Source organism: Sinocyclocheilus rhinocerous, unplaced genomic scaffold, assembly GCF_001515625.1.
Source record: "Sinocyclocheilus rhinocerous isolate Xijiao unplaced genomic scaffold, SAMN03320098_v1.1 scaffold599, whole genome shotgun sequence".
NCBI classification, from domain to species: Eukaryota; Metazoa; Chordata; class Actinopteri; order Cypriniformes; family Cyprinidae; genus Sinocyclocheilus; species Sinocyclocheilus rhinocerous.
The window spans coordinates 585,524-603,340 of record NW_015652138.1 but is presented as its reverse complement, the minus strand read 5'-3'; the positions used below and the strand labels follow the sequence as shown (position 1 = coordinate 603,340).

The 17,817-nt window shown below is 34.1% G+C and overlaps 1 protein-coding gene across 3 annotated transcripts in view; it reads right to left on the bottom strand.

The window, feature by feature from the left end:
- Positions 1-9,816: 9,816 nt before the first annotated feature.
- The window catches only part of LOC107713598 (gamma-aminobutyric acid receptor subunit alpha-1-like), a 26,420-nt gene continuing 18,419 nt past the window's right edge, over positions 9,817-17,817 (bottom strand). For all 3 annotated transcript variants that reach the window (XM_016519155.1, XM_016519157.1, XM_016519156.1), the window contains exons 9-10: positions 13,553-13,755; positions 9,817-10,796 (exon numbers count right to left, since the gene is read on the bottom strand). In XM_016519155.1, coding sequence (XP_016374641.1) covers positions 10,479-10,796; positions 13,553-13,755 — 521 coding nt within the window. In that variant the 3' untranslated portion in view covers positions 9,817-10,478. The remainder of the gene's footprint in view (positions 10,797-13,552; positions 13,756-17,817) is intronic.

Genomic DNA, 17,817 nt, shown 5'->3' with positions numbered 1-17,817 from the left:
ATGGCTGTAAAAAGAAAATCATAATAAATAATCTTGATTAATCAAAAGCCAGGAACGTGCACAGATAGACCAAAATTGATGCCCAAGCACCTGCTATTTTGGCCTTTTTGCAAGCCTTTTTCTCCCTCTTTTTGCAATACATTTTATGCATTTAAGTTCTAATTCTGCGATACCACTGCTGTGAAATTAAACCGCTATTAATAAAACATCCTAATAACCCTCTATTAAGCTTAACAACAAGCAATCTAGTCTGGCATTGGTATAAAATAGCATTGTGCAAGGCTGTAAATACCACCAAAATTAACAAAAAATCCCCCCAACATTCAAGATATGCATTGCCCCTATATGAGTTTTTGTGTTTAAAACATAATATAATTAAGCAATAGCACACGAACGAGAGGGCTGTCAGCACTAACTAGCAGTTTTAGTAATATTGAAATCATTAATCTCATAATATTATTCATGCAGTTGCAGAGTAAATAGATTTTGTTGATAGTGATTTCATTAACATAGTGTAAAATACTGAATAGTATGTAACTTAATTTTTTCAAGAGGACTGCATCCCAGGAGTCTGGAGTGTGTCAGCTCCCAGCATTGTGTTCGCTTCTCTTTAAATGGCTTGTTTGCTTTGGCTCTCCTCACGAGTCATCTCGCCAGCACGAGGCAGATATTTATGCAGGATGGCAGCTCTTATGACTCTTTGTTTTTTAAATATTGTTTGGTCTCCGACTATGCCTCAGTCCAACAACCCCTGTTGTGAATTATTATTGTTAAGTCTGGTGCGAAGAACCATGGAGCACAGAAATATGTCATTATAGTCTGAGGACATCTCCACTGTAACATTTGGTGAAGTCAGAGAAAGGGGAAAGCAGGACACGAATGCAGAGTTTTATTAAAGTAATATCAAAAATACAATTAATTCAGGAACCGGAATACAAAACACAAAGAGACCAAACTGAGCACACCAACGCAACATGCATGATAGCACAACAATAGAGAACAAACACAGAAAACTACATACACACAGGGTAACAAATTGAATAACAAGACAAAGGGAAACAGGGAACAAAACGGCAAACTAATAGTGCACTTTACCAAAGATGAGCACAGAGACTGCAAAATATGACATAACCCTGGTGGCCAAAAACATACAGGAACAAAAAGTAATCTAGTTTCAGTAATCCAGTTTTTTAAATGGAATTGACGTTAAACATTTCTCTCTTTTTTTGTGGGGATTTGATAGCTGCAAACCAAAATATACTATCATTTATAGCAAATCAATAAATTCAATGAGTCTGGCATCAGTGCAATAACAGCTGCTTCACATTATTTGAGTAAAAAAAAATAAAAGGTAAATATGATCGGATAAACCATGTTTGAAGCCTTTGTAATGCTGATTTAGCTGTACACCTGTCCCATTAAACTGTGAAATCACTCTTATTATAAACTGGAAGTTCCTGTCTGTGTCACAGTTTACAGCATTTGCTATAGCTTTCTGCTTGGTGATTAATATCTTTCAAATCACATCACGATATAGCACTTCATAAATGGTGAAGCAGAATTTTGGTTGACACATTTCTACCGCCACATGATATATATACCATCACACCACAAAGCTCATAACAAAGAACAAATGTCTGTGTGTATGGTTATTTATATACTGTGAAATTCTGTAACAAGAATGCAGTTGCTGTGCAAACCAGCAGAATCACCTTGAATTTTTTTGGCACTTCCTTTGAGAAGAAGAGCCTGCACATAACAATGTGAATAAAAGGTTTGGAAAAAAAACAGAGAGCCTTTTTTTAATTGCATTACATAAGTTGGGTTATGTAAGCCTGCATCACTAACGTAAGTATTCCCGAACTAAAAATGAGAAAATGATATTGTGCAGTGTTAATAAAGGGATGATACACTGGAAAGAAAACAGACACAATGATGGTGAGATTATTTCTGCTGTCTCGACACACACACACACACACACACACATAGTCTTATTTTCATAAAAGTATCAGAAGTTTCCCTGCATAATTTACATCAACAGCTGAGACATAATTTATTTCATTTGTAAGTAAAATGGACACTGTAACTGAACTATAACAAAATAAATTGAATAGAATAAAACCTAATTATAAAAAAAGGAACTGAATTAAATCAAATGCTTTTTAATCAGAATTTAATTAATCTGGAAACAAATGTATAGCGATAAACAGCCCTAGTAACCATTGTGACACCTGTTACACTGGGTTGCCTAACACGGACGTAGATCATCAGGTCTCTGTCATTTGATTGGCTGTGATGAAGCCAATCACTGAGCTCTGCCTGTCTGAAACACTTCATATATCTCTGAGAAGAGGGCTCTATCATCTCTGTACACACACACACACACACACACACACAAAAACAGAAATCCCTAGCATGTATTCTAAGACAGATTCAACAACAAAAAATAAAGCATTGCATTAAAGCACTGAAATGTCAAATAACCAATTTCAGCCTTAAGATATAACAAATATGTTATTCTTGTTATGAAGGGTATCCAGACCAAGAAATAATCTCCAGCACTTAAACTTTCCATTGAAAATGTAATATATGACATATTGCTGGGTATCGAGGGTGATAATTTCACATTTTACACCAATCCATGCCACCACCACTCCTCTCAGAGCATTCTCATTTCTTCCTTTCTTATAAAACTTTAATATGTCTAACTTTTATATTTACAAATTTAATATCAACATATATTGAAAGGCTTGGATATACATAGATGTGTACAATTTAATATACAAATATGCATAAAACCGTACACAGAATATTTTATACACTAATTATGCCACGTATATAGTATACTTGTAAATAACATACAGTGGGAATGATACATTTGTGAATACTTTGAAATTATCTGGATTTCTGCACTGATTAGTCATAAAATGCGTCCTGGTCTCTATTTAACTCACAACTACAGATAAATAAAACACAAATAATTGTATTTTTCAAATTTTTATTGAATACATTGATTAATCATGCGGAGTGCAGTGTGAAGTAAGGGTGAATTTAGTAACTTGCATCCTGTTAACAAAAATGTGTTTGAAGAACGTTTTGCTAATGTTACTATTAAGTTCTCAAAATGTTGTTTCTGACTGTTGCCTGTATACGTATTTTTTTTATTGTTTTAAAAAAATTTTATTTTTATTTTTTCTTGGTTATATGAACATTCCATTTGATCATTTTGTAGACATTATGGGAATGTTACTTTTGAATGTTCACTAAACAAGTAGTATAGCATAATAATAATAATAATAATAATAATAATGTTAGATGAACGTCCAACTAAAACATTTCAGAAAAATGATTACATTTGCATTTTAGGAAGGTTATTAAATAACAGATAACTTTGAATAAACATTCCATTAACCTTACTGGAAAATGTTTTAAAACATTTTAAAATTGGAACATTTTATTTGGAAACACTAGAAAACACCAGTGTTGGGATGGTTACTTTGGAAATGTGATAGGTTACAGATTACAAGTTACCATATTTAAAATGTAATAAGTAGTGTGACTATTTCAATTACTTTATTGATGTAATGTAACTGATTACATTTGATTACTTTTTTTTTTTTTAATTTCTAACTGATGTTTTCAACTGTTAATCATTTTCAAACAACTCTGGGACTCAACTCTGATTACTCTCAGACTTTCAAAATCCTTCATCACTTGAATTGAGATTACAAAAATTTAATTTTAAAGCACAGTCACCACAAAATCAGACTTTAGCAGCTCTTTTTACTTTGAGATCGTTCTGAGCTTAAATACAGATTTAAAATCAGAACAAGAAATAGTTTAATAGCAATGATTCTGTTCTTTGAATAGCTATAACTGGGAACACTGGCATCTAACAATGCCTTGGAAAAAAATAAAAAAATAAAGCATATACATAAACCCAAATAGGAAATAAACCAGTTATCGAATAAGCATGTATCCTATTCTGTATCCTAAAATCTCTTGTTATGAATAGAGATTAACATTGTTAAATAAACTACCTTGCATGCACCAAGCAATACAGATGAGGCAATGCCTTTTCTGCTTTATTTAATGACTGCTTACAGTTAACTGGAGGCTAACTGTAATTAAGGCTTCCTCAGGTTCGACACTGAAACCTTTGATGTCAATAGAATTTTAATAATCGGCAAACATATTTTGCACTGAACTGTTATATTTGCAGCCTTTTCTGATTTCTGGATGAAATGGTTTAGAAATTTCCAGCACTGGAATTTTGATCACTCGCCATGGTGGCAACTCTCAAACAGCCTAAATATAAAAAATAAAAATAAATAAATAAAGCTTTCAGAGGCAATGTGGATTGATGGAATTGCCAGACATGGTGCACTGCAAATTCAAACCAATTCAAACCAGAGAACCAGTCAAAAGCATCAGAGTAGCATTGCTTTACTAAATGGCCTTTAAATGGCAGGAGGCAGTGTGCACTTCAAAAACCGGCAATGCAACGGTTACACTTTATTTGAAAGTGTCCTTGTTACAGTGTAATTATACATTTAAGTACTGAGTAACATTAATTAACTACATGTACTTACTATAGGGTTAGGATTACTTAGGGTTACTTGCATGTAATTATGCATAATTAATAGTTATTATAATAGTAAGTACATGTAACATAAGTAACAAGGACACCTTAAAATAAAGTGTTACCGCAATTTGTAATTAATTTACGTAATGCCGTTACATGCAACTAGTTCCTCCCCAACACTGCAAGTGACTAAAGTTAATTTCCAAAATGAACATATTCAGTTATACAGTATTTTACATGTCTGCATGTTCTACAAAGTGTGCTCATTCCACGTGATAGGTATATTACTTAAAATGGCCCATTTGATTCAGGGACAGGCCCACTTTGGGAAATGTTCTTGAAATCAAATTTTTATCTGCTTTTAGTGCTGAAAAAATAACATTATAAGCAGACCTCTGGGGGGAATTGAAATTATTAAAAAATGTATAACACTATCAAGCTATTAAGCCGTAATCATTTTATGAGAAACCACAAACCTGACCTCAGACCAGCATTTAAAGAGAACATTACCTGCTCTGATAAGCACCCTAAATACCAGCATTTTCTTCTCATTAGGTTCTGATCATTAACTAACTAGCACATTGATTTTATTAGACTGTTTGTAATTTGTGTAATAGTGGAGTCTGAGTAATAACGGTCCCAGCTCTCCTCTGATTCCTCTCGCATCATGAGCAAGGACGTCTGGGAGGGTTGGAGAAGATGAGGTGGGCACAGGAGTGCTTGACTAAAGGAGCACCGTGGTTATGTAACCGTCTTCAAGCATGCCTCAGCTGCTCTGGAGGAAGCACAAGCTGTGCTTCACCTGAGGTGAGGGTTTGCAGAGTGAGCACAGCACATCCACAGGCCTCGTCTATGGGTCTCAACCAATTAACACTTCATCACCATAAAAAAAGGTTTGCTGAAATGAACTTATTCACAGAGTACACTACAATCGCCTGTGCCCTGAAGATAACAGAGAGAGAACTGTAAGTACTGAGGATAAAGGACCTTTAGGCAGTTTGGGATTGACAACTCTATTAACTACTAGGTGAACTTTCTTTTAATCTTTATTTTTATCTTGCTTCCAGTGAAAACATCTGGTAAGGCTTTACAATGACTGTACATGAATAATCATGCACTGGTACTTAAAATAACATGAACTAATGATTAGTGAAGGCAGGAACTAATCATGAATCAATAAAAGCTATTCTTCTGAAGTAATTTGAACTCGTGCATGAATAACGACAGCCTTAAATACTTTAGTATATGTGTGATAGTTAATGCATTAAGTAACGTTTAGGGATAAACAAAATCAATCAACTCTATAAGAAAGAATGAGAATTTTGACTTTGAATTTAGTTTAAATATTATATATATAGATTTAAGTAGGCATGCCCCTTATGTGTATGTAAATCAAGCTGTCGAGTAAGACCGTCAGACGTTGTTCCGTCCCTGAAAGCAGACGAAGTGCACATCCAAAAACTCTGCATATCCATCAACTATTAGAAATGCACGGCTGAAGTTTTTTTCACGACGTGCCTGAGCGATTGAACAATAATTTTTTTAATATGTGACCCTGGACCACAAAACCAGTCTTAATTTTTCGAAATTGAGATTTATACATCATCCGAAGGACAATATATCATAGGACAATATTTGGCTGAGATACAACTATTTGAAAATCTGGAATCTGAGGGTGCAAAAAAATCTAAATATTGAGAAAATCATCTTTAAAGTTGTCCAAATGAAGTTCTTAGCAATGCATATTACTAATCAAAAATGAAGTTTTTATATATTTATGGTAGGAAATTGACAAAATATTTTCATGGAACATGATCTTTACTTAATATCCTAATGATTTTTGGCATAAAAGAAAAATCAATAATTTTGATGTGTTTTTGGCTATTGCTTACTTAAGAACTTAAGACTGGTTTTGTGGTCCAGGGTCACATATTTTTTTGTTGCATTTCACAACAGATTCCTTTAACTATTCTCAACATGATGCCATTTTTTTCTAAATATCTTGTATTGAAAGATACAGCAGTGCTGAGTATTTTATCTTTGGAGGCAATCGTTGCAGTTGTGTTAGTTTTATTATGTTGTTAGTTTTATTATCATTTTATTCTGACTCAGGTTCAAAACGTTTCATATCATATCAAGTCACACATGCTCAAATCAAATCACCTTTATTGTTATTTATGGCTGTAAAGAAGAGCATTGATACAGTGCGATTAAGTAGTTAATGCCTTCTTAAATGAAGTGTTTTTGACAGATTGAAAATATAAGGAAGGACAATTATTTTACAAATATTTGAACTTTTTTGTTACAAAAAACTGCTAACTTCATAAGATCTGGAAATGCATATCATGACCCCTTTAATTATGAGGTAAACATAAACATAATCCATTTCTGTGAGTCCATATAATGCAAGTGTACAGGACTTCCAAAGCTGACGCTTCAAAAACTACACAAAGTGAATGTGACAAAGTAAGCACAGAGAAGTGACACGGAAGCAGAGGACATTTCACTTCTTGCACAAGTTTCACAATGCACTGATCATGCTGCAAATCATGCTGACAATGTTTGCATCTAAGCGTGAACTCATGAAAGGGAATGTCTAATGAAGAGCTGTGGCAGAACGCAGCATCTCGTTCCCTACTCAGGGAATCAGGGTTGGAAAACAAGGCAAAAATATGCATCAAGCAAATTAAAGCAACAAAAATGACCAAACGTGATAGATTTCTTTTTTCTTTTATTGTATGACTAATGAAGATAATCAAATTCTACAGGGCCATAACATTTAAGAAAGCAAACCTTTACAAAGACAATGTCCCAGTGTACAGTACAGAATAAATCATACTTTGCCTCTGGACTTGTGCACATTGCTGACCATTTATGCACATGTTCATCTTTCGAGTTAGTTGTTACTTCAAATTTTGTCAAGCACAGATGTAGTTTTTTAATTACAGTGCGTGTTGGATTTCTTCAGTACATTGCAAAATCAAAAATTAAACCACTTTCACAATCTGCTATGCATATGAAATGCTATAATCTCCCATAAAACAAATAAAATTACAAGTTCTTAATCCATAACACAGGTCATCAAAAATATATTATTAGATGCAACGAAACAAATCTAAATATATCTATTGTTTGTTGTGTAAATAATACAATACACTAACTGAAATATTCTTTTCAATCCTTGTTTTTTTATTGCCATTGCCATTACCCTGTCTTTAAAATGGATTATTCCAGATCTTTACATGCTTTCAGAATGACAAACAGTCCCACAGCTAAATAGGGTGCACAGTTCGTAACGGACTTTTTACAATATATATTGGAAACGACAGTGAGGAGGGGTGTGAAGCTAATTAATATGGTTCAAAGTTATCCTTGCATAGCACAAAGCTGACTACATAAATATCAAATATGCCTATAATGTGCAAAATGCATAACAAGAGGTTGGTACAAATAAAATGTTGCATCTTTAGAACAAGTATCATCATGGAAAATCTGTGTGTGTGTGTGTATGTATATATATATATATATATATATATATACACATACATACATTGAACTCATAATTTTATCGCATTCACAAAAGTCTGGCTCTAAAGGAATCCATGACTGTGCATTTGCATACTGTTTTCACACATATCCCAGAGTAATCTGGCACAAACTCAGCAAACTCCTAGATACTGTCAAAAAGCTCTAAATTAAAGAGGGGTAACATGACATTTATATGCATCATGTAGTCCAGATAATGTGATGGAAATATCCTGATCCAGTGGCATACCCCAAAAACGTCCGTTTCAAAATTTTGTGTATTCGTTATTTTGAAAAAGGAATAAAAAAGTGCTTTTTAAACACGGAAAGTAACCAAACTGACAAAACAGAGGAGTACTGCCAACTTATAAGAGCTTCTTATATTTCAGGCGTTTATAAACATACCAACAATAGCAACTCAAATTGATCATAATGGGGTGCCTTTTATCACTTCGATCACAAAAAAGCCCTTACTAATCTATATTGCTACATCAAAGTAAAGTATGATCATATGTAAAAGTTCCTCATTTAAGATAACTTTTTTTTCTTTTTTCTCTCAGTCCAAAAATAGAGAGGATACTCTTTATAAGTTTGGTTTCTTTTCAATAGGTGCTTGAGGAGCAACTGACATGCCACAAACATAAAAAATTTTGGCATTGTAATAGCACTACAAGACATATTTATATGTAGAACAGTGTATTCACATACATGGCTAATAGCTAGACACGTCTTCTTTTAGTTTTCATTAACAAGCAGTGACAAACATGTCTGTAATGGAATATATGTTCACTATGGGCTGTGAGACAAAAGGCAGTGTATCTGATACTTCAGTGATGTTTTTGAAAGGTTGCCCATCTAATTCAAAGAAACAAGGAGAGCACCTTCTAAGAAAGTACACTCTAAACTTGCAAATATATACAAGGCACTACTCTTGATCCGCTCTGACTCGTTCACTTTAAAGTGATGCAGCACAGAAGTGATAACTCTAGTGCCATCATATCTAGATCCCGTGAGTGCCCGCCACAATTTCTCTCAAAAAGCATCTACCAAAATAAAGACTGAAGAGTAATTTAATGCTAAATATAAAATTGCATTCCGACACCAAGACAGTCTATCTAGTTTAGTCCCTCTTTATAATAGTTTTCATTTATATGTATCCGGCTATAAATATGTAGATAAAAAAAACAAATAAAAATAAAATAAATATTCATATACCCGAATATCCTCAATAATCTGTGCAAATCAAAACACAATGCACTCGCTCTCTCTCTGTCAAGCACTGAGTTTGTACCTTGTAGTTACATTTAGCAAAGCTCAAAATTAATATCGACATCTCCAAGATTTTATAATATTTACATGAGAAGAAAATAAATAGTATGCTTTATGATATACACATTAATCTTTTCTCTACACTTTTTATATCCATGAGTAAATGATTGTTTTTTTCCCCCCCACTGAGACATGTTTTATTGCTGTTAATGGAATCCTAAGGTCAAACAACAGAAGATCCAGAACACAGGCTAAAGAGAGAAAACAGAGGAGCACATGACTGTTTAAATCAAGCTGTTAACGGGGTATAGAAAGCTTCACCCATGCAAACGTATTCCATGTGCATTGCTAATGTAATGCAAAAACATATTTTATGTTAAAAGAATCTTCAGAGAATAGTTCACCCTGTTTTTTTTTTTATTTCACCCTCATGTTGTTTTAAACCTGTCGGTTGTTTGTGTGTTTTCTTTTTTTCTGGAACACAAAATGTTTACACATACAACAACATAGTCAGCACATATGTCCAAAAAGGACAAAAAAATAATAATAAAAAAAGTGCCATAAAAATACTGCATACATCAACTATATTTCTATGTGGTAGTTTCATGTGAGGAACAGGACTTTTTACTTTTACGTTTATGGTGCTCGTTGTTGGTTTTTATGGCCGCTAAACTGCTATCGTAACGAGAAGAGCAAAGTGTCTCCTTTTGTGTTCTTCAAGAGCATACAGGATTGGAACAACACGAGGGAGAGTATTTAATGACAGAATCATTTTTTCTTCTTTTTTTTTTTGGGTTAACTATTCCATAAGGAAGGGAGTATTAAACTATAATTCTATGTGCATTTGCAGAATAGCATTTTCTCAGGTCTGTTTGTATATATAGTAAGTATGAGTTCCCTTCCAGTGCAGTGGTTTGTACATAATACAGTCGCTCTCGTTATCATATAGGAAGATACAGTATGTTACATATGTCGACAAAAACTTGAAAGTGGGAGCTTGACTATCATTGAAACAAATTTGAGACAAATTTTTTGTTTCACTTTTTTGTTGTTATTGTTTAGAAACGTAAGAAAGAAAAACAGAAAAGAGGAGATGGAATTAGTGTGGCTGCAGGGCGCCCTGTATTTTGGGTTTTTTATTCAAGTAAGTGGCCCAATACACCAAGTTAAAGGTTCCGAAGAGCAGCGGGAAGGCTATTCTGGCGATCCTGTCGATCTTGCTCACGCTGTTGAAGGTCTTCTTGGCCTCGGGGGGTTTGGGTTTTGGCTCTTCCTTGGGCTCGGTTGGCGGAGGGGGGGCACTTTTAGCAATAGTTGCCAAACCAGGGTCTCTGGCAATGTTCGGAGCAAACGTCGTCGCCGTCGCGGCCGTGTAGGTGTTGTTCTTTTTCAGCAATGACTCCTTCTTTTTCTTTTGCTGTAAAGGAGGTCAACAAGAAAGATGTCATCTGCTATTACGATTGCGCAGTATTGCTGATACCTAACTATAGAGATTCTTCTTCATATATGTGACCCTGGAGCACAAAACCAATCTTAAGTCGCTGGGGTATATTTGTAGCAATAGCCAACAATACACTGTATGGGTCAAAATTATAGATTTTTCTTTTATGCCAAAAATCATTAGTATATTAAGTAAAGATCATGTTCCATGAAGATATTTTGAAAATGTCCTACTGTAAATATATTAAAACTTAATTTTTGATTAGTAATATGCATTGCTAAGAACTTCATTTGGACAACTTTAAAGGCGATTTTCTCAATATTTAGATTTTTCTGCACCCTCAGATTCCAGATTTTCAAATAGTTGTATCTTGACCAAATATTGTCCTGTCCTAACAAACCATACATCAATGGAAAGCTTATTTATTCAGCGTTCAGATGATGTATACATCTCAATTTCGAAAAATTGACCCTTATGACTGGATTTGTGGTCCAGGGCCACATATTTATTTCCCTCAAGATTCTCCCATGGGGTTTTATAATGTTTTTTTTTCAGTTTATGAGCTAAGTAAGGTCTGCGGTAAACATAACTTGACGATACTTGGACGTTCTGCTCTGCAACACAAACTGCACACACTCACACCCTTATCTAGTGACTTATTAGAAACATATGTTTCCAAAAACGAACTGCTTCACGATTTGTGTTTTCAGTATGGGTGTGTAATTTACCGTGTAGAGCAAAACGTCCAAGTATCGTCGCCTGATGTTTACCACAGACCTTATTTTGCTCATAAATTGCAAAACCCCATTATAAAAACCCATAGGAAAATCTCAAGGGAATCCACAGCATATTACTTTTCCAGGTTTTGACACCACGGCTGCAGCGCTCTATTATTGTACACAATATTCCAAGTATTTTGAAGTCACACAGTGATTTTATGTAAAGAACAGATGACATTTTTGTCAGTATTTGCCATTTCATCTTTGGATTTATAAGATTTTAAATAAGGATAAGGATTTATAATGTGGTGCCAAACGATTAATCGCGATTAATCGCATCCAAAATAAAAGTTTTTGTTTACATAATATATGTGTGTGTACTGTGTATATTTCTTATGTATGTATACAGTATCTATTTTGAAAATATTTACATGTATATATCTATATTCAGCTAATTGATATTATATATAAATATATTTAATATATAAACATAACATATATATTTTTTTATATATACATGCATGCGTGTGTATTCACATATACATAATAAATATACACAGTGCACACACATATAGCATGTAAACAAAAACTTTTATTTGGGATGCGATTAATCGCGATTAATCGTTTGACAGCACTAGTTTAAACATGTTGCGTTGCAATTAGTCGTGAGATGCATAAGAAACAAATGCTGTATGTTTGAGGTCACTGCTGTTAAACCTGATAAAAACCTGAGTAAAAAGTAAAGGATTACTCTTAATTTTACTGTAATTTAATTAGTTACTTCTGCTGTAACTGCATTAAATACTGCATAGACTTTAGAACAATTCTATATAAAGCAATAGTGGATTTAACATCAAAATGTATCATCTAATGTTAAAATGTATATTTTTAATGTAACCTTCTCCCTTTAAATACTTTGGTGAGTTGAAGAATAATTTATGCAGTTTTATAATATTAATTTGAAAGAATTAAAAGAGCAGTTTCATGTCTATCCTTGTATTGCTCAGCTGATCGAGGTTGATATGGGTAATTAGTAGTAAGTAATGCAATACTTTTTAAAGAGAGTACAGTTATCGAATTACACTGTTGGAGATGTAATTAGTAACTAGTGATTAATTACTGTTTTAGAGTAACTTGCCCAACACAGCTCATAACTAGATAAATTTTTTTTAAGACAAACGTTGATGTTGGCTTGAGACAGCAAATCTGAAGTAATTTTACAAGCTTAAAATTTCAAGGTTACCTTAGCATACCATACAGTTTATCAGAAATAACAAATAAATAAATAAATTAGAATGAATGTAAAATATAGATTATAAATTATATTTTAATGAAAACAACTACTGTACATGCCATGTTCTCACATTTATTCGGCTTTATCCAGTGGATGTCGCTAGTGTAACCTAATGTCACCCAGTCTGTTGCTTACATTAAGTAATTATTAGAAGAAAATTAATTATTATGAAAAAATCGTTTTTACAAGATACTAAGTCATTATGAGAAATTTCATCATTATGTGAAAGCGTCCATTTTTTACAAGATACTAAATCCTTATTATGATAAACTTTTAAGTCATAATAATGAGATTTAAAAAAAAAATTGCATTAACTCACAATTGTGAGCAATCTTATATGAGATACTAAGTCAAAATTATGGGAAAGTTTCTCATTATTACTATATAGTAAGTCATTACAATTTCAAAGTCAACACAATGAGATGTTAGATCATAAAAATATATAATGAATAATAATTTTCTCTCAATTTTATAACATTAAGTTTTGAGATTTTTCTCATTATTATGATATACTGTATTAAGTCATTTTAAAAGTAATTTTCCTAATATAATACTATAAATAATAATAATAAAAACTTTCAGTGAATGGAAAACAGTAGCTTCAAAATATCATAACATGAGAGTAAGAAAATGATGACAGTTTTCATTTTTATGAACCAATACTTTAATGACATAAAACATTTTGTTTTCCTTTTAATTGAAAGCTGAAGTGGCTTTACCTTTTCTGGCACCACACTTTTCCCATCCCAGGCGTAACCCCTCTTGGTGAAGTAGTTAACAGTGGCAAACTCAATGAGAGCCGAGAAGACAAAGGCGTAGCAGACGGCGATGAACCAGTCCATGGCTGTAGCATAGGCCACCTTGGGCAGAGAGTTTCTCGCGCTGATACTCAGGGTGGTCATGGTAAGGACAGTGGTCACTCCTGCAATGGTCAAAGCATATGGAAAGCACCTGCATTAAACAAATGTACCTACAAGCCACTTTTGTGTTCTTCTGTGCCACCTCTGTAGTACAAATTAATTTATTAATACTAATTTCATATGATTGGTAAATTATTTGTTAATTAATTAGTACTCTATACATTTTAGAACACATTTTCAATGTGAACAGTGACAGCTGGCAAACATTCGTTAGTATGAATTATGTGTCCTGTTGAATGTAATTAAATTGAAACTGTAGCGCATATTTTATTACTCCTGTCTCTTCTGCTCAATACGTGCCTGAGCCTTTCTCCTGAAGCCAGACTGAGCCTCTTGGCAAACACTGATTCTCACAGCATCATTAAAAATGTTTGTTATTTGTTCTTAAGCTAAGTAATACCCGAGAAACACCAAACTGCTGTTTGCTTTCATGTGACAAACACATCAATAAGGTATCTTTAAAATAGCAAAATAGCTAAATATTTAGGGCAGCTTTTGCTTAAAGTGTCTATGTGAAATGATAGGCTGATAGTCACAGTTGTTTCTCATCCTGTAGCGATACACCCAACGGTAAAGCTCTAATTAGGTTAGTTAGCATGGTTATTGAAATTTTCCACTCATCTTGTCTAAATATTGAACATTTGTTAAGATGATCCATATCTTTTAACAAGATTTTCCTTGACGCACACAACAGGATAGGAGACAAATTAAGGAATAATGAATAATGATATTGCAACAAAAATTAAATTAACTCTCAAAGGTGTTCGGTAATGTTGTTAGGGAAAGAAAGCCTGTGGAGACTACGATAGAGAAAAAAAGAGCCCATTTTCTTTTTGGCAAGCATGTAATAAAACAATAATATTTTGATAAAATTATTAATTTCTCTTTTTTTTGGATCCACACTATGTCTTGTCTGAAATGATTTGCATGTTATCAGGACTTTCTTAAATGTGTTTGTTTGCTTAGAAGCAGCACAGTATGAAACAGTATAAAGAATATATATATGTGACCCTGGAGCACAAAAGCAGTCTGAAGTCGCTGGGGTATATTTGTAGCAATAGCCAAAAATACATTGTATGGGTCAAAATTATAGATTTTTCTTTTATGCCAAAAATCATTAGGATATTAAGTAAAGATCATGCTCCATGAAAATATTTTGTAAATTTCCTACTGTAAATAGATTCAAACTTCATTTTTGATTAGTAATATGCATTGCTAAGAACTTCATTTGGACAACTTTAAAGATGATTTTCTCAATATTTAGATTTTTTTGCTCCCTCAGATTCCAGATTTTCAAATAAATGTATCTCAGCCAAATATTGTCCTATCCTAACAAACCATACATCAATGGAAATATTATTTATTCAGCTTTCAGATGATGTAGAAATCTCAATTTCTAAAAATTGACCCTTATGACTGGTTTTGTGGTCCAGTGTCACATATGTCAGTCAAAGTCAGTCAGCGCGATCGTTTTGTTTTCATGAGCATGGGTTTAAAAATCATATTTTACTGGTTCAGACTCATGTCATACAGAATTCGCTATGAATATTCATAAAGCTGGAATGCTGCGCTTTGCAACGATATATCCTACAACTTGTGGTGAGAAGCAGCAGCAGTCGTCCAGAAGTGAGCAGAGAAAAAGGTACTCCTCTCAGAAAACGTACAAATAAAGATCATTTTAGATGTTTAATTACTATTTGAAGCATTTGGATCACTAGAAGAAGGCTTAATGAACTCATTTTTGTGAAAACCTCAAATTCGACCAAAACCGAAATTTTTCACTTCTTTTGCCTGTAGCTCAATATTAGACCGTGCGCATTCACACTCATTTAGCCAGCACGGGTCACAAATATATAAACAAAATATTGCATCTTACAGTGCCACAAAAAGCTGTGAGTGGCTGCACAAGCAAACTTGACTGTGCTAGTCATGAAGATATACAGTAACTCTGTGCACGCATCCCTGTTGAAAAAACCAGCATATGCTGGTTAGGTATTTTTTGAAGCATGGCTGCTGGTTTAAGCTACAAGAGAATGACCCTAAGCACACAGCTAAAATAACGAAGGAGTGGCTTCTCAACAACTCTGTGACTGTTCTTGAATGGCCCGGCCAGAGCCCTGACTTAAACCCAATTGAGCATCTCTGGAGAGACCTAAAAATGGCTGTCCACCAACGTTTACCATCCAACCTGATAGAACTGGAGAGGATCTGCAAGGAGGAATGGCAGAGGATCCCCAATTCCAGGTGTGAAAAACTTGTTGCATCAAAAAGACTCATGGCTGTATTAGATCAAATGGGTGCTTCTACTAAATACTGAGCATTTTTCAGTTTTTCTTTTTTAATAAATCTGCAAAGATGTCAACAATTCTGTGTTTTTCTGTCAATATGGGGTGCTGTGTGTACATTAATGAGGAAAAAAAATTAACTTAAATGATTTTAGCAAATGGCTGCAATATAACAAAGAGTGAAAAATTTAAGGGGGTCTGAATACTTTCCGTACCCACTGTATATATATATATAAAAACAGTTGAGCCACAGGGCAAAGATAGCACAGTTTGTCTGTATGAATGTTAGTGTATGCATTAGTATGTTTAGCTGGGGGAAAGCTATCAGTAATATTTTCTCCATTTGCTGTTTGACAGTAAATTAGCTACTCCAACACTAGCACGCACCACAAAACAAGAAAACTTTCCACATTAGTGTTAGCAAGATAACCATACTAACACAAGCACATATACTAACATTCATACAGACAAGCTATGCTATCTTTGCTCTGTTAAACACTGTAGTAAAATGAATGGGTGGGGTGAGCAGTTATTGCATCTTACAGTGCCACAAAAAGCTGTGAGTGGCTGCACAAGCAAACTTGACTGTGCTAGTCATGAAGATATACAGTAACTCTGTGCACGCATCCCTGTTGAAAAAACCAGCATATGCTGGTTAGGTATTTTTTGAAGCATGGCTGCTGGTTTAAGCTGGTCCTAAGCAACTAGCTCCTGCTCAGGACCAGCTTAGGACCATCATATGACCAGCTTAAACCAGCTCATGACCAGCTAAGGACCATCTTAAACCAGCAGCCATGCTTCAAAACATACCTAACCAGCATATACTCGTTTTTTCAACAGGGATTCTTTCCAATCAAATGCGCTGAAACATGGCATATTCCTTTACAGTTGTGTTCTGCATCTCACTATCAAAACATTTCTGTTTCTTTGAGCATATCAACCAAATGGACGCAACAAAGCTCAACCAATGGTGTGAGTCTGTGATGAGACTATCAGTCTAACTAACCAATAGGAGACAGAGGAGTGTTCGAGAGACATGTTTGAAATAATCATTTTTGCATTTCTGTTTGGTGATGCTAATGAAAAAAAAATTACTTTGAGAGGATAGGAACAAATTCTAGTTTTAAATGGGATTTCAATTACATTGATGAGTTTCTTATGTACTATTCAACACTTTCTCATTCTAGGCAAGGCCTAATTTCCATATTACTCTCAGAAAAGCACGGTGAAATTTAGTTTATCTGTGGTTTTGAAGACTAGTTCTTAAAAGGACCTTTTCAGCAGTTTTGTTTGGTGTAATTTCAGTTCCGGCTGTCTTGAGTTATTTAGCCGTTTCTCTTTGTCTGATAATATTAAGCTTAGTTCTATGTCTCAACAATGTTATCCGGGTCTTGAGACCTTTCGAGCAGCAATATGAACCTTCTCTCTGGTTTAATTTGCTTCAAAACCCCCCAGGTCTCTGGAGGAATATCTTCAGCACAATATGTTCAGCCTTGTGCTGCTGCTTCTGTGATATACAGGTAGTTCCTCCTAGGGACCAATAATACTGGTCATCATTTTCCTTTAACATCATAGTCTTGTGACATTACTGACTTCTTCACACCAACATAAACCACACTATCGGCATTATGCCTTGTTATATATCAAGTTATGGAACTGCATTTGTTTGATAGCTTAGGTCTGAAAGATGATTTTGCTGTTATCAGCACTCTAAATTGACATAAGACGTGAAACCTAGCATATAGAAAAGAGGGTGAACCTTTATATATATATATATAT